This window comes from Stegostoma tigrinum, chromosome 32, assembly GCF_030684315.1.
Source record: "Stegostoma tigrinum isolate sSteTig4 chromosome 32, sSteTig4.hap1, whole genome shotgun sequence".
NCBI classification, from domain to species: domain Eukaryota; kingdom Metazoa; phylum Chordata; class Chondrichthyes; order Orectolobiformes; family Stegostomatidae; genus Stegostoma; species Stegostoma tigrinum.
In genome coordinates, this window is record NC_081385.1 from 38,809,152 (window position 1) to 38,824,098 (window position 14,947).

General features: G+C 42.6%; 1 protein-coding gene and 1 long non-coding RNA gene across 5 annotated transcripts in view; one reads left to right on the forward strand and one right to left on the reverse strand.

The window, feature by feature from the left end:
- siae (sialic acid acetylesterase) overlaps nt 1-14,947 on the forward strand; it is a 77,484-nt gene that overhangs the window by 44,068 nt on the left and 18,469 nt on the right. For 2 of the 4 annotated variants that reach the window (XM_059638920.1, XM_059638921.1), the window contains 2 exons: nt 3,538-3,650; nt 10,029-10,100. The exons of 1 other annotated variant lie outside the window; for it this stretch is intronic. In XM_059638920.1, coding sequence (XP_059494903.1) covers nt 3,538-3,650; nt 10,029-10,100 — 185 coding nt within the window. The remainder of the gene's footprint in view (nt 1-3,537; nt 3,651-10,028; nt 10,101-14,947) is intronic. One more of the 4 variants, XM_048562398.2, reaches the window with a different exon arrangement.
- Nucleotides 11,807-14,947, reverse strand: part of LOC125467050 (uncharacterized) — a 94,586-nt gene continuing 91,445 nt past the window's right edge. Inside the window, exon 3 of the long non-coding RNA XR_007250554.2 lies at nt 11,807-14,774. This is a non-coding gene — a long non-coding RNA (uncharacterized LOC125467050). The remainder of the gene's footprint in view (nt 14,775-14,947) is intronic.

Below are 14,947 nucleotides of genomic sequence, written 5' to 3' on the forward strand. Positions count from 1 at the left end.
AAATTGAATATTTGAGGGGGAATGGATATTAAGAAGTAGTAAGAAGGTGAGAATAAGCAAGTAGTATGGAAGGTTGTTAATAAACATGTGATCAAGAAGAGTGAACGAATAGGCAATAATTAATTGTGGGCAGTGTATCAGAGACTGATTATGAGCTGCTGTGTGAGAGAATGTAGGAAAGAAGAGGGAATCAGACAGACCCTGGCAGTTTGCCAGGCAGTGGGATTTTGTATTAAAAGTCTCAAATGGTGATTTAGAGTTATAGAGTCATAGCATCATACAGCACGGAAACAGACTTTTGGTCTAATCTGAACCATAATCCCAAACTAAACTAGCCCCACCTGCCTGCATTTGGCTCACATCCCTCCAAACATTTCATGAACTTATCTAAATGTCTTCTAAACGTTGTAACCGGACGTGCATCTACCATGTTCCCTGGAAATTCATTCCCCACACAAAAACCAATCTCTGTGTAAAAAGAAATTGCCCCCCATGTTTCTTTTTTAAATCCTTCTCCTCTCACCTTAAAAATATGCTTCTCTAGTCACGAAATCCCCCATTCGAGGGAAAAGATACCTACTATTCATCTTATCTATACCCTCTAAGATGTTGTAAACCACCATAGGGTCATATCTCAACCTTCTACACTCCAGTGAAAAAAGTCCTAGCCAAACCAGCATCTCCTTATAACTCAAACCCTCCATTCCTGGCACCATCCTGGCAAATCTCTTCTGAACCCTCTCCAACTTAATAATACCCTTCCTATCAGGGTGAAAAATACTGAACACAGTACTTGAGAAGAGGCCTTACCAATGTCCTGTGCAACCTCAATATAATGTTCCAACTCCTATTCTTAAATGTCTGAACAATGAAGGCAAGCATGTTAAAATGCCTTCTTAACCAGCCCATCTATATGTGGTGCAAACTTCAAAGAATTATATACCTAAGCTTTTGGGTTTATCTATTCTACAACACTATCCAAGGAACATTTTTTAGTTGTATAAGTTAAATCATTTATCTCTATTTTTACTACTAGTTTATCTTGCTTATTGCAAGTGTTTTAACATGATTTTGCATTGTTTGTTCAATGGACCCTGCTGATGCCCTGTTACTATTTTAAAATTCTGCCCTTTCCCAAACATGTGGATGAAGGTAGAGAAATGGGCGTGGTGTACATGGATTTAAGTAAGGCGTTTGAAAAGATTCCCCATGGTAGGCTCATGCAGAAAGTAAGGAGGTATGGGATAGGGGGAAATGTGGCAGATTGGATTCAGAATTGGCTGACCCTCAGAAGACAAAGGACAGGAGTGGATAGAAAATATTCAACATGGTGCTCAGCCATGAGTGGTGTACCACAAGGATCTTTCTGGGTCCTCTTCTATTTGTGATTTTTGTATATGATTTGGATGAAGAAGTGGAGGGATGGATTAGTAAGCTTGCGGACAATACGAAGATGGGTCGAGTTGTGGACAGTGTGGAGGGCTGTTCTAGGTTACAAAGGGACATTGATAGGATGCAGAGCTGGGCTCAGAAGTGGCAGATGGAGTTTAACCCTGAAACGTGTGTGGTGATTCATTTTGGAAGGACAAACTTGAAAGCAGAATATAGGGTTAACGGCTAGATTCTTGGCAGTGTGGAGGAGCAGAGGGCTCTTGAGGTTCATGTCCACAGTTCCCTAAAAGCTGCCACCCAGGTGGATAGAATTGTTAAGAAGGCAGATGCAATGGCATTAATAGAGGGATTGAGTTCAAGAGCAGTGAAGTTATGCTCCAGCTACACAAAAGCCTGGTTCAGCCACATCTAGAGTATTGTGTTCGGTTCTGGTTGCCTCATTACAGGAAAGATGTGGAAGCATTGGAAAAGGTGCAGAGGGGATTTACCAGGATGTTGCCTGGAATGGAGGGAAGGTCTTACGAGGAAAGGTTGAGAGAGCTAAACTTTTCTCTTTAGAATGACAAAAGATGAGAGGTGACTTGTTAGAGCTATACAAAATGATCAGAGGTATAGATAGAGTATACAGCCAGAAACATTTTCCCGGTCGAGGTTGCTATTATGAGGGGGCATAGTTTTAAAGTGAGTGGAGGTAGATTATCAGGGAGACGTCGGGGTAGGTTCTTTACTTGGAGAATGGTAGGGACGTGGAATGCATTGCCGGAGAGGATAGTGGAGTCGGCCTCATTAGGGGCATTTAAGTGACTATTAGATAGGCATATGGATGATAGTATAAGGTAGTGCTGGAGGTTAGACAGACCTTAGGTTGAGACTAAAAGTCAGAACTAACTTCGTGGGCTGAAGGGCCTGTACTGTTCTATGTTCTATATTCCCGTCTTGGTATGCTTGGCTTTACCTAAGGAACCACGTTCTGAATGGCTTTAAATCCTTAGATTTCTAAAATTCCCTCCATCTGAAACTCTTGCCTCCATTCTTTACTTTTACCTTCTAAACTGACTATAGCCTTGGTTATAATGTTGCTCCCAACCTAGTTAAAATAGAGATAACACGGTGTGAAGCTAGATGAACAGCTGGCCAAGTAGCATCAGAGGAGCAGGAAAGTTTGACGTTTCAGATCGAGACCCTTTCTGAAGAAGGGTCTCAACCCGAAACGTCAAACTTTCCTGCTCCTCTGCTGCTTGGCCTGCTGTGTTCATCCAGCTTCACACAGTGTTATCTCAGATTCTCCAGCATCGACAGTTCCTACTATTTCTAGTTAAAATAGAGCCCACTCTTCAGTTAACAGCTTCCTGAGTACTCAGAGATAGTAATAACTGCCATTGCTGGAGTCTGATATAGCACAGTGTGGAGTTGGTTGAACACAGCAGACCGGGCAGCATCAGAGGAGCTTCCTAAGTACTGGTGTCAGTGGCACATGAACCAAAACCCAGAACATTCTTTGAGCCACAAGTTTAGTTTGTCACTCTGCTTCCTTCATTGCCATTCAGGACACGACTCCGGTAACAGTCGCGAGATGATTATCTTTAAGTTCTGCATTTTATTTTGGACTTGAAGGTGTTTGAAAAGCTGGCTGACATTTTAGGTATCAGAATTTGCTCATGAGCAGAGAGGAAAATGTAATCGTCTGAATGTACTCAAATGATACAGACTACATCAGGAATTAGAGCTGACACAACCTTCCATCCCATCATTTATGATTTTAATACGTGGGCTTGATTTCAGTATGCAAATTAAATTGAGTATGTTGTAGATAATGGCAATAAGCATGAGCTCTGGTCACTGAGTCACACCTTGTCGGGTTTTGTGGCTAATTGGCAATGACAGGAAACTCAATTCGGAAACTTTGATTTCTCAACTTTGAAATAAATGAGAGTGTACCTCACAGGGGAAATCGGATATTGGTCAAGAAATTCTGCAGAGATGGGAAGTCGTCAGCTGGTGCTGGTTTAATATTTGGTTAAATTACTATTTAGGGTTTACTTGTTTATTTTGAACAGTTTAAGATGCTTAAATTGCTTCTTACAGATTATTTTGATTCTGTTGTGTATGTATTATATGTTTGGTGACTTGTCTCTTTCATTTCAGTATTGGCAGTCAAATATTTGAAAAAAATGGTCCCCATCAATATACTGTTTTGTGGAATGCAATGATATACCCTCTACGTAGAATGGCAATCACAGGAACCATCTGGTATCAAGGTGAAACATCAATTACACCAGAAGCTATGAACTGAGTGGTGGGACAGTCATAGTTGCATGCTGCACTTCATCTGCTGGCCTCTGTCAATGGCAGGAGCATTTCTGAATCTCTAGCTAGACCTATCTTCCCACTTAATAAATAACTCCACGTTAGTAGGGGAATTGTTGACCTTGTGTCACTAATGGAAACCTGCACTTGGGCTTCACTTTAGTGCTGCAGTGACCTAGGATAACAGGACAGTATGGAGAGCTAAATATTTAAATTGGAATTTGAGAGTCCATAGAAGTGGGAAAGTAGTGTGCATAGTAACTTAACTAAATGGGATGTTAAAATTTGATTTACAGACAGGGGGTTGCGATGCAGATATGAAAATAGTGGCATGCTGAAAGTTACGCTTGGTTGTAGCAAGTTTGGACTTCTAATATATTTGCATATCATGAATACTCAACTTGGAACAGTTTTTGATAAAAGTCAATGCCACTTGCTTCACAATTGTTTAAATGTGGCATGCACTAGATGGCTCAATACAGTTGTGATTAAGATAAGCAGGTCTCCATATTGAACTGTTGCACCAGGTAGTGAGTGGGGAAAGATTGGTGTTCAGTTGCAGGGATCTGTGGTAGAGGAAAGGACTGAGAGTACTGGGTATGGTGGCCCTGTAAGGGGATGGGTAGATCAAGCAGAGATTGGAAGACTGATGAAAGGTTTAAAGGGTGAGTCCATGCAATATTTGGGGGGGGGGGGGGGGGGGGGGGGGGGGGGCGCAGTGAATTGAAGTACTGTATGCTGGAGGATTTAATGAAAATTGGAAGCTCTTCTGAGTGTGGGGTCAGGTGTAGAGTCAGGAATAGGTACTGGTAGGTCTCTTGACATGGTTCACAGGACCAAACAAAACCTTGAAGCTGGATAATGGGATAGATAATTAGAGTGGTAATTTTGATGGTCAAAGATGTATGCACCTCTGGGGAAGACAACATGTGTAGGGAATTGGTAATGTGGTCTGGTGTAGGTTCAAGCATAACAAAGGGGATGGGTAATTGTTTGTTTTTATTTGTTTTGGGTAATTATGGGTGATGGGGGAAATATGAGGGGGATGGAGAGTGTAGAAGGTATATGAGCAGGCTTCACATGGAACACACACTATTGTTTGTGGCTCCCTGAAAACATGCAGAATTACTTCTGCTAGTTTCCACAACACTGAGGTTAGACTGACTGGTCTATACTTTTCTGATTTTTCCCTTGCTTCCTTCTTGAATAATGATAGCATGTTAGTTGTTCTCCAGCACCTCCCCTGTGGCCAGAGAGGAAATGAAAATTTTTGCAAATGATGCTATGTTAATATTTCTATTTTTTAAAAGGTACTTTTTCCAGAAGCACAGCTAGATAATACCCTGACATCAGTTGAAGTACAGGTAGTCTGCTTAGTATCATACCTATTGCCTTGGATGATTTTGTAGGTGCCCTATAGACCCATGGGACATTGACAGCTTCAACCTTCGGGGTCTTCTGTTTGAGGGTGTTTCCCTTTTTCTCTACGGCTGGAGTGGTAGGCAAGAATGGAAGATGCCACTAACCCTGGGAGGAAGGTCCTGGGGTAGATGGTATGTGCTTCTTCACTATCAGTGTGTAAAATGGCATCTCTGTATCTTCCTGAAGCAGCCTTGGTCCCTCCTATAGTCTAGCCACTGTCACACTGAGGATGTGCTTAGATCAATAGAATGAAGATCTGAGTGCAAATAATTGATATGGCTCTGTAGGGCAGTCACCATCCTAACCATGGGTGAAACAGTGCTGCCAAATGTGGCTGGACCCATTGTCTGATTAGGCTGTTCCATACCACGTTTAAGGCTATGCGTAACCCTCAGCCTCACCTCCCTATGTTCTATCCTTTGCTGCTTGCCCGGTAAGCTTCAGAGGCTGTGACTACAGCAGTTAGAAAAAAATTACTGCAACGGTTAAAAGGATCAGGGAATAGGGGTGAGAGGAAGACCTTGGATACAGTCACCAGAGCTTAAAAAACTAGACAGAATAAAATCTGGAGATAGTCACCGTAACTTAGAGGGACAACACATAAAAGATTGACAGTGGGAGGAAAAGAGAAAAATATCTGACTGATATCGCAGGGAAGTCGTGAGTTGATTAGTTGTTTAGTAACTGCTGTATTTCAACTCTGGTAATTTTGAAATAGATGACTTTCTAAACTAGCACAGGGAATGTAAAAACTTAAGCATAAGGAGAGAGCTGATTTGATAGTACAAAAGTAAGGTGAAAGTAACTATAGTTACAACGCTGTACAAAACGCTAGTGCGGCCTCATTTGGAATATTGCGTGCAGTCCTGGCCGCCCCATTACAGGAAGGATGTGGAAGCATTAGAAAAGGTGCAGAGGAGATTTACCAGGATGTTGAAATAGTATCAGAGATAATGGGAACTGCAGATGCTGGAGAATCCAAGATAATAAAGTGTGAGGCTGAATGAACACAGCAGGCCAAGCAGCATCTCAGGAGCACACTGTGCTCCTGAGATGCTGCTTGGACTGCTGTGTTCATCCAGCCTCACATTTTATTATCTTTACCAGGATGTTGTCTGGTCTGGTGCGCAGGCCCTATGAAGAAAGGCTGAGGGACTTGGGTCTGTTCTCATTGGAGAGAAGGAGTCTAAGAGGGGATTTAATAGAGACATACAAGATGATCAGAGGATTAGATAGGGTGGACAGAGAGTCTTTTTTCCGAGGATGATGACTTCAGCTTGTACAAGGGGGCATAGCTACAAATTGAGGGGTGATAGATTTAAGACAGATGCCAGAGGCAGATTCTTTACTCAGAGTGATAAGGGCATGGAACGCCCTGCCTGCCAATGTAGTTAACTCAGCCACATTAGGGGCATTTAAACAGTCCTTGGATAAGCATATGGAGGATGATGGGATAGTGTAGGGGGAGGGGCTTAAATTAGTTCACAGGTCGGCACAACATTGAGGGCCGAAGGGCCTATTCTGTGCTGTATTGTTCTATTTTCTATGTTTTGTGTTACAGTAAGTAACTTAATTTAAGGTATGAAAACCGAAAGAGCTGTGGATGCTGTAAATCAGGAATAAAAATGGAAGTTGCTGGAAACGCTCAGCAGATCTGGCAGCATCTGTGAAAGGAAGGAATAGAGTTAATGTGACAGGTCTGGTGACCCTTCGTCAGAACTCAGACCCTTCTGAGGAAGGGCCACTGGACCCGAAATGTTAACTCTGTTATCTCTTTCACAGATGCTGCTAGACCGGCTGAGCTTTTCCAACAACTTTGTTTTTGTTCTTAATTTAAGATATATGAGGGCAGCTCAGCCTAATGGAATGCCTGTCCGGAGGCATGAGAGTTGCTTTCGGGTCTTCTTGTATAACTAGATGAGCCCTAGTGCATGAAATCAGCTGCAAAAGCTTGAGCTGCAAGTTTGAGCTCAAGCAGTGCCTAGAGTCTGAGGGTGTGAGGCAGAGAACTATGTAGATAGCATGTTCGTAGAGGTGGCCATGGCACATGTAGGCAGCTAGGAAATGGGTGGAGAAGTACTGTAGAAATCCCAAATTATCCAGCTTAGTAGCCAGTTTTCTGCACTGGATAATGTTGGGGTGTACTGGGCCCTTGCTGGAGTGCTACAAGAGCCAAGCCAGTGGCACCATGAGTAGCCCAGCTGACTGGAGGGGAGGAAACAGAATGAAAATATTAGACTGATGGTGAGTTGGTTAGGGAATAGTAGAAGAGTTTATTAAGCCATGGGCATGACTCCAAGATGGTGTGTTGGCTCCCAGGTACTGGTGTCAAAGATGTCACAGAATGGTTATCTCTTTCATGGTGAGGTGAGGGTGAACAGCCAAAGGTCCTGGTCCACATTGATGTAAGTACATGTATAAGAAGATGTGTGAGGTCCTGCAATTAGAACTTAGGGGGGCCAGCTAGAAAATTAACAAGCAGAGAGAGTATTAAGGGAATGGAACGCTTTGCCTGCAACGTAGTAGATTCGTCAACTTTAGGTACACTTAAGTCGTCATTGGATAATCATATGGACGTACATGGAATAGTGTAGGTTAGATGGGCTTCAGATAGGTATGACAGGTCGGCACAACATCGAGGGCCGAAGGGCCTGTACTGTGCTGTAATGTTCTATGTAGACCTCTTAAGTCATAATCAGGATTTCTCCCAGTGTCACATACAGATACATATAGAAATAGGGAGATAAGATAGTTGAATGTGTGGCTGGAACTATGGTGCAAGAGGGATACTTTAGATTCCTGGGACATTGGGACTGGTTTGGCCTCTGGGACTTTGGCGAGTTTATCTTTACTTGACGAGATAGCATAGATTCAGAGTGTTGCGCAAAAGAAGCAAGGGTGTTGAGAAATAAAACCTTTCAAAAGTGAGTAGTTAGGGTTTATAATGCATAGCCTCGAAATGTGATGGAGGGCAGGTTGAGTTGAATCATTCACAGGGGCATTGGATGATTATTTGGATAGAAATTGTGTTCAAGGATATCGAGGAAAAAGGCAGGTGATTGGCACTATGCCAATGGTGCTTGTTTGCAATGTTGGTGCATGCGTGATGGGTGAAAACATACTGCATCGTAACAATTCTGTGAAGTGTGATAGAGGGAGGTTCAATTGGGACATTCAAGAGGACATTGATGGTTTTTAAGATAGTAATACTGTGCATGGCTATGGGGAAAAGGCAGGGAATTGGCACTTAGCCAAAATGGCATAGATCTGCTGAAAACACAAAAGGCTAAATAACTTTCTTCTTCACCATTGCAGTTCTGTAATTTTTGCTGCATGGTTAGATTAGTGAGGCTGGGGCTGTTCTGCTTGGAAGAAGGTAGGAAAAAGGGAGGTTTGATAGAGGTGTACAAGATTATGATGGACTTAGATTAAGTCAACAAAAAAAATACTGTTTCCATGAACTGATAGTTATAGTTTTGAGAATGAGGCCAAGGAAAATTTGGGAACAAATGTTTTGTGCAGCAGTTGATAATAACCTGGGACTCATGAGGATGGTGAAAGAGGAGACAATAAAAGATTTCAAAGGAAGTTAGATGGGCTCTTTAGGGAAAATAAAATTCCACCCCTGCAAGATAGAGTAGGTGTCTGGTACTGACTGGAGTGCTGATCAGGAATCCACTATGAAATGAATGGCCCCCTTCAGCTGTATGACTCTATAAGCTATACGCCATCCTGATTTCTAACTAAATAACTGTTTCTGTTTTTCATTGAGTTAAAAACCTGGAACTCCCTTCCTAAGTGCTACTTAATGTAGTGGTTGAAGAAAGCAGCTGATCACCACCCTTCTCAATGTCAGTTAATGATGGGCAATAAATGCTGATCTTGTCAGTGATGTTGACAGCCAAGAACACACACAAACTAGAAAATTAACATTGAATGGGATTGTATATCATTTGAGAAGGATCAACTTAGATGAAGGGAACGAGGGAAGTGGCTTTTACATAAGGACAGTATGAAGGTCCATTTATGTTTTTAAGTAATTTGAACTTGTTACCAACCAGTACATTAGTGTTTATTGTCACATAGGAACTAACAACTTACAATGCCTAGGCAGTAACTTACAGTTCTAAAAGCATAGATTATCTGCAACATATCTTCAAAGAGTCATATGAATTGTTTATTTCTTCTTGTTCAGCTTCTTTAATTTATTGTTAGGGTCCACCAGGCATTAACTTCTGCTGTCACAAGATAAAATGCCATCTTCTTGTCTTGTACTCTGCTTAGTTGACCAAATCCTCCTTTAATCCCTCCAAGTATTGGCCATCTGACACAATAAGGCCAATTATTTCGATCCACACCAATCTAAGCGCTACATTTCCTACTTACTTTGCAAATTTAAACACCTTATGTTGATCTTTCTACAGGTATTTCCTGTGAGGGCATTCTTCATTTTCGTAACCATCTCTGAACTAAAGACCTAAAGAGAGAGCTCAGAAGAGCCAGGAGGAGACGTGAGGAGTTGTTGGCAGATAGGATCAGGGTAAACCCTAAGGCTTTCTATAGGTATTTAAGGAATAAAAGAATGACAAAAGTAAGATTAGGGCCAATCAAGGATAGTAGTGGGAAGCTGTGTGTGGAGTCAGAGGGGATAGGGGAAGCACTAAATGAATATTTTTCAACAGTATTCACTCTAGAAAATGACAATGTTGTTGAGGAGAATACTGAGATACAGGCTACTAGACTAGGTGGGATTGAGGTTCACAAGGAAGAGGTATTAGAAATCCTACAGAGGGTGAAGATAGATAAGTCCTCTGGGCCGGATGGAATTTATCCTAAGATCCTCTGGGAAGCCCGGGAGGAGATTGCCGAGCCTTTGGCATTGATCTTTAACTTGTCATTGTCTACAGGAATAGTGCCAGATGACTGGAGGATAGCAAACGTGGTTCCCCTGTTCAAGAAGGGGAGTAGAGACAACCCTGGTAATTATAGACCAGTGAGCCTTACCTCAGTTGTTGGTAAAGTGTTGGAAGTGGTTTTAAGGGATAGGATTTATAATCATCTAGAAAAGAATAAATTGATTAGGGATAGTCAGCACGGTTTTGTGAAGGGAAGGTCGTGCCTCACGAACCTTATTGAGTTCTTTGAGAAGGTGACCAAACAGGTAGATGAGAGTAAACCGGTTGATGTGGTGTATATGGATTTCAGCAAGGCGTTCGATAAGGTTCCCCACAGGAGGCTATTGTACAAAATGCGGTGGAATGGAATTGTGGGAGATATAGCAGTTTGGATCGGAAATTGGCTTGCTGAAAGAAGACAGAGGGTGGTAGTTGATGGGAAATGTTCATCCTGGAGACCAGTTACTAGTGGTGTACCACAAGGGTCGGTGTTGGGTCCACTGCTGTTTGTCATTTTTATAAATGACCTGGATGAGGGCGTAGAAGGATGGGTTAGTAGATTTGCAGACGACACGAAGGTCGATGGAGTTGTGGATAGTGACGAAGGATGCTGTAGGTTGCAGAGAGACATAGATAAGCTGCAGAGCTGGGCTGAGAGGTGGCAAATGGAGTTTAATGCGGACAAGTGTGAGGTGATGCACTTTGGTAGGAGTAACCGGAAGGCAAAGTACAGGGCTAATGGTAAGATTCTTGGTAGTGTAGATGAGCAGAGAGATCTCGGTGTCCATGTACACAGATCCTTGAAAGTTGCCAGCCAGGTTGACAGGGCTGTTAAGAAGGCATACAGTGTTTTAGCTTTTATTAATAGAGGGATCGAGTTCCAGAACCAAGAGGTTATGCTGTAGCTGTACAAAACTCTGGTGTGGCCGCACTTGGAGTATTGTGTACAGTTCTGGTCACCGCATTATAAGAAGGATGTGGAAGCTTTGGAAAGGGTGCAGAGGAGATTTACTAGGATGTTGCCTGGTATGGAGGGAAGGTCTTATGAGGAAAGGCTGAGGGACTTGAGGCTGTTTTCATTAGAGAAAAGAAGGTTGAGAGGTGACTTAATTGAAACATATAAAATAATCAGAGGGTTAGATAGAGTGGATAGGGAGAGCCTTTTTCCTAGGATGGTGACAGCGAGCATGAGGGGGCATAGCTTTAAATTGAGGGGTGAAAGATATAGGACAGATGTCAGAGGTGGTTTCTTTACTCAGAGTAGTAAGGAAATGGAACGCTTTGCCTGCAACGGTGATAGATTCGCCAACTTTAGGTACATTTAAGTCGCCATTGGATAAGCATATGGACGTACATGGAATAGTGTAGGTTAGATGGGCTTCAGATCGGTATGACAGGTTGGCACAACGTCGAGGGCCGAAGGGCCTGTACTGTGCTGTAATGTTCTATGAACTGAACAATGAACTCCCATTTTTACATTTATTATTTGACCTTTTTGAAACAATAGCAATTGCTAACGTTGCTGACAAGCTACAGTTACTATTCACGGATTATGATCTCCGAAGAACCATCTTGTTTTGGCAAAAGGGTCTGCTCAGTATATACAGCTTAGGCTTTAGAAATAGTTAAATCACCACATAAAAACATTTGAGTTGATTATTTTAAAAATTTACTTTGATTACTAGGAAGACAAAATATATATAACATAGCAAATGAGTCATTAAAACATTTACTAATGAATTCATGAAAATCTCATTCAGCAGAAAGTCAAGCACAAGTCTTACCACATCATGTAGCAATCATCTCAGTTGGGTTAATACAAGGAAACGTCAGATTTCCAGCTTTGCTTTCCTTCTTATACTTTTTGCTCAACAACCCCAACTTTACTTGGAATTGAACTAACAATCAATTTAAGAATATCAGTCAAGCTTGCTATATAGCTTGCTTATACCAGACAAAAGCTTGGGGGAGTCAACCATTTCCTGGTCCACTCCCCATGGTGATGCCCTGAGGATTCCAAGTTGGCTGACCTGGTTCAAATTTAAACAAAAGCTGGGCAGATAACTGTCCCTGGTGGTTTCTCCATGGCAACACCTCAACCAATGAGAATTTACTTCACATGCAGTTTAAATTGTTGTTCCCTTTGTGGTTTGCTACTGCATTCTGTCCCAATAAGTGTAAGGCAAAAGTTCGAAGTGCACTGCTGTGATTGGAACAAGGTCAGTCGCGGGCCTCATAGAATATGAGTTCCCTAATTGGGGTTGTTAACTTGGTCCAAGCAGTGAGTCCTGGCTGACAGATATAAACAGGAGTGCCAGGAGTTCTGCTGACTTGAGGAGCCGGCATAGTACACGAGACTGATCCGGCTGCATCAGTATCGTGTACTATGCATGTGTAAACAAACGGTGATGTGTTACTAGCCTTAATGGAGTTAGTTCAGTGGTGACAAGAGAAAAGCACGCCCTGAAAAGATTCACTTGCAACAGTTGTCTTTGAGTTTGGGTAAGCATTTCTGGCATCATGTCACTATTTGGAAAGCTTGACATGTTTGATCCAGTTGCCAAAGACTGGGCCCAGTATGTGGAAAGAATGCATTATGTTTTCCGGGCAAATGACGTTAGGGCAGATAAAAAGCTACAAGCAATTCTCCTGCCAGCATGTAGACCGGCAGTGTTTTTTCTTTTGCTTATATGGAGCATAACTTTTCCTGAGGCATCAGACACTAAAACCTTTCAAGAGTTGACAGATGTGGTTAAGGAGCCTCCTCTAATTCTGAGATGCTGTCAGTTTTACTTCGAGAACCAGGAGAGTTCATATTGGGATTTTTGATGAGGTTAAGATGGCAGAGGCATATGATTTTAGTTTAACGAACAGGAACTGGGGCAGCTTGATATCAAGTGAAGCTGTAGGCTATTTCTCTAAGCCTGCCTTCAATGTTTGGACTGCTCTTTCTGCTAGACCTTTGGATGATGGAAGGTATGGAGTTGCCGTCATATGCCTAATGCCATTCGAATTTAGGAAATACTCAAATTCTCTGCTGGTAAATGATGTCCCATTGCCTGTGACCAAAACTTTCGGGAGTATGTGCATCACAAATTACGCTCTCAGCTTTTCAGTCGCCTTCTTGAGTGAATTGTATACATGTTCAACCACTTTGAATGGGCATCCACAATGACTAAGAACATTGAACCTATGAAAGAACCACATAGTCAACATGTAACCAGGTCCAGGGTTTATCCAGTCATTCCCATAAATTGACAGTAGCAGTTTTTGTCTTGTTGGCAATCTGGGCACAGCCTCACCACCGCAGCAATGTTAGCAACCAATTCTGGCTACAAGACATAACTTCTTGCCAACATTTTTATTTTGGAGACCCTGGATGAGCCTGGTGGAATTCAGGCAGTGTCTGGCACGAGACTTTACTTGGGACAATCAGCCTTCCTTCCCACAGTAGTATGTCAACCTGTATGGTGATCTGTCTCGCCAGGTCCAGAAAGGTTTCAATCCTGGTTGCAATGGCTCTTCTGCTTCTTCCCATTACCATCAGCTGTTTTAGTTTTACCAGGATGGGATCTGTTCACATCCACAGTTGCATATTGTCAGGGGTGGCCAGAAAGTTTAAAAGCAGAACAGATTCTTCCAGGGGAGGCACCATTGGTGGTTTATCGGCCAGTAGGAGGTGGCTCAATGCATCTGAATTAGCCACTTGCCACCTGGATGGTGTTCCAACTTGTTCTTGTATGCACGGAGAATAAGAGCCCACTGCTGAATTCAAATTGAATTAAATCACTTGTTGTCACGTATTTAATGTAAAAAATACAACAAAAAGTGTACGCCTCCGCCATACATATTTGGCACCATTCACATTAACTTAGAATAAGGAAAGGAAAAAAAAAGATAACTTCAGAGAGTCCAACTCTCCTTTCTACTGCTGCAGCCCTGCTCCAGACTTTCCAGGCCACACCAAGCACCACACTCCGGGCTGCCTCACTGGCCTGATCTCACCATCCCGCTCTCAGCTACTTCACCAGTTGCTTTCGGTGCCCGCAGCACTGCCTAGTCTTCTTTAAGCACCAGTTTGTGGTCTGTTATTTTGATGAATTCCCATCTACTAAAGTATTGGTGGAATTTCCTCACACCAAAGATGACCGCCTAACCTTCATTCTCCTTCTGGGCATATTTGCGTTTGGCATCAGCAAAGTCCAGGAAGCATCCGCTATTGGGCATCCCTCTCCCTTGGGCCACTGATGAGCCAATACTACTCCAATACCATACGGGGAGGCATTGCAAGTCATCATCTCTCTCTTTGGATTGTGGTAGGCCAATGCCTTAGATGATTATGGCTGCTTTTTCACTTCCTTGAAGGCTACTTCTTGGCTACATGACCATTTCCAAGTCTGACTGTTTTTCAATAGCACCAAGATGGAGGCCAGGTTATGTATGAATTTTCTGTAATAATTCACAAACCTAAGGAAAGACCTAGGCTCTGGTACAGACATGGGAGGTGGGCACCTTTGCTGCCCTCACTTTATCTTCCAATAGGTGTAACTCCCTCTTGATGACTCTGTAGCCCAAGTAGGTCACTTGGGGTGCCTTAAACACACATTTTCCCTTCTAAGGTGTATGCCCACTTAGGAGAAACATGTAAGTACTATGTCCAAGCTCTCCAAGTGCTCTTCATTTGTCTTCCTCTGTTATTAGCACCTCATCCAGATAAATATCAACCTGGTGTAGACCTTGTATAATGTTCTCCATCATCTGCTAGGAAACAGCAAAGAAAATTACAACACAGGAACAGGCCCTTCGGCCCTCCAAGCCTGCGCTGATCGAGATCCTCTGTCTAAACCTATCTTCTATTTTCTAAGGGTCTGTATCCCTTTGCTCCCTGCCCATCCATGTACCTGTCCAGATACATCTTAAAAGACACTATC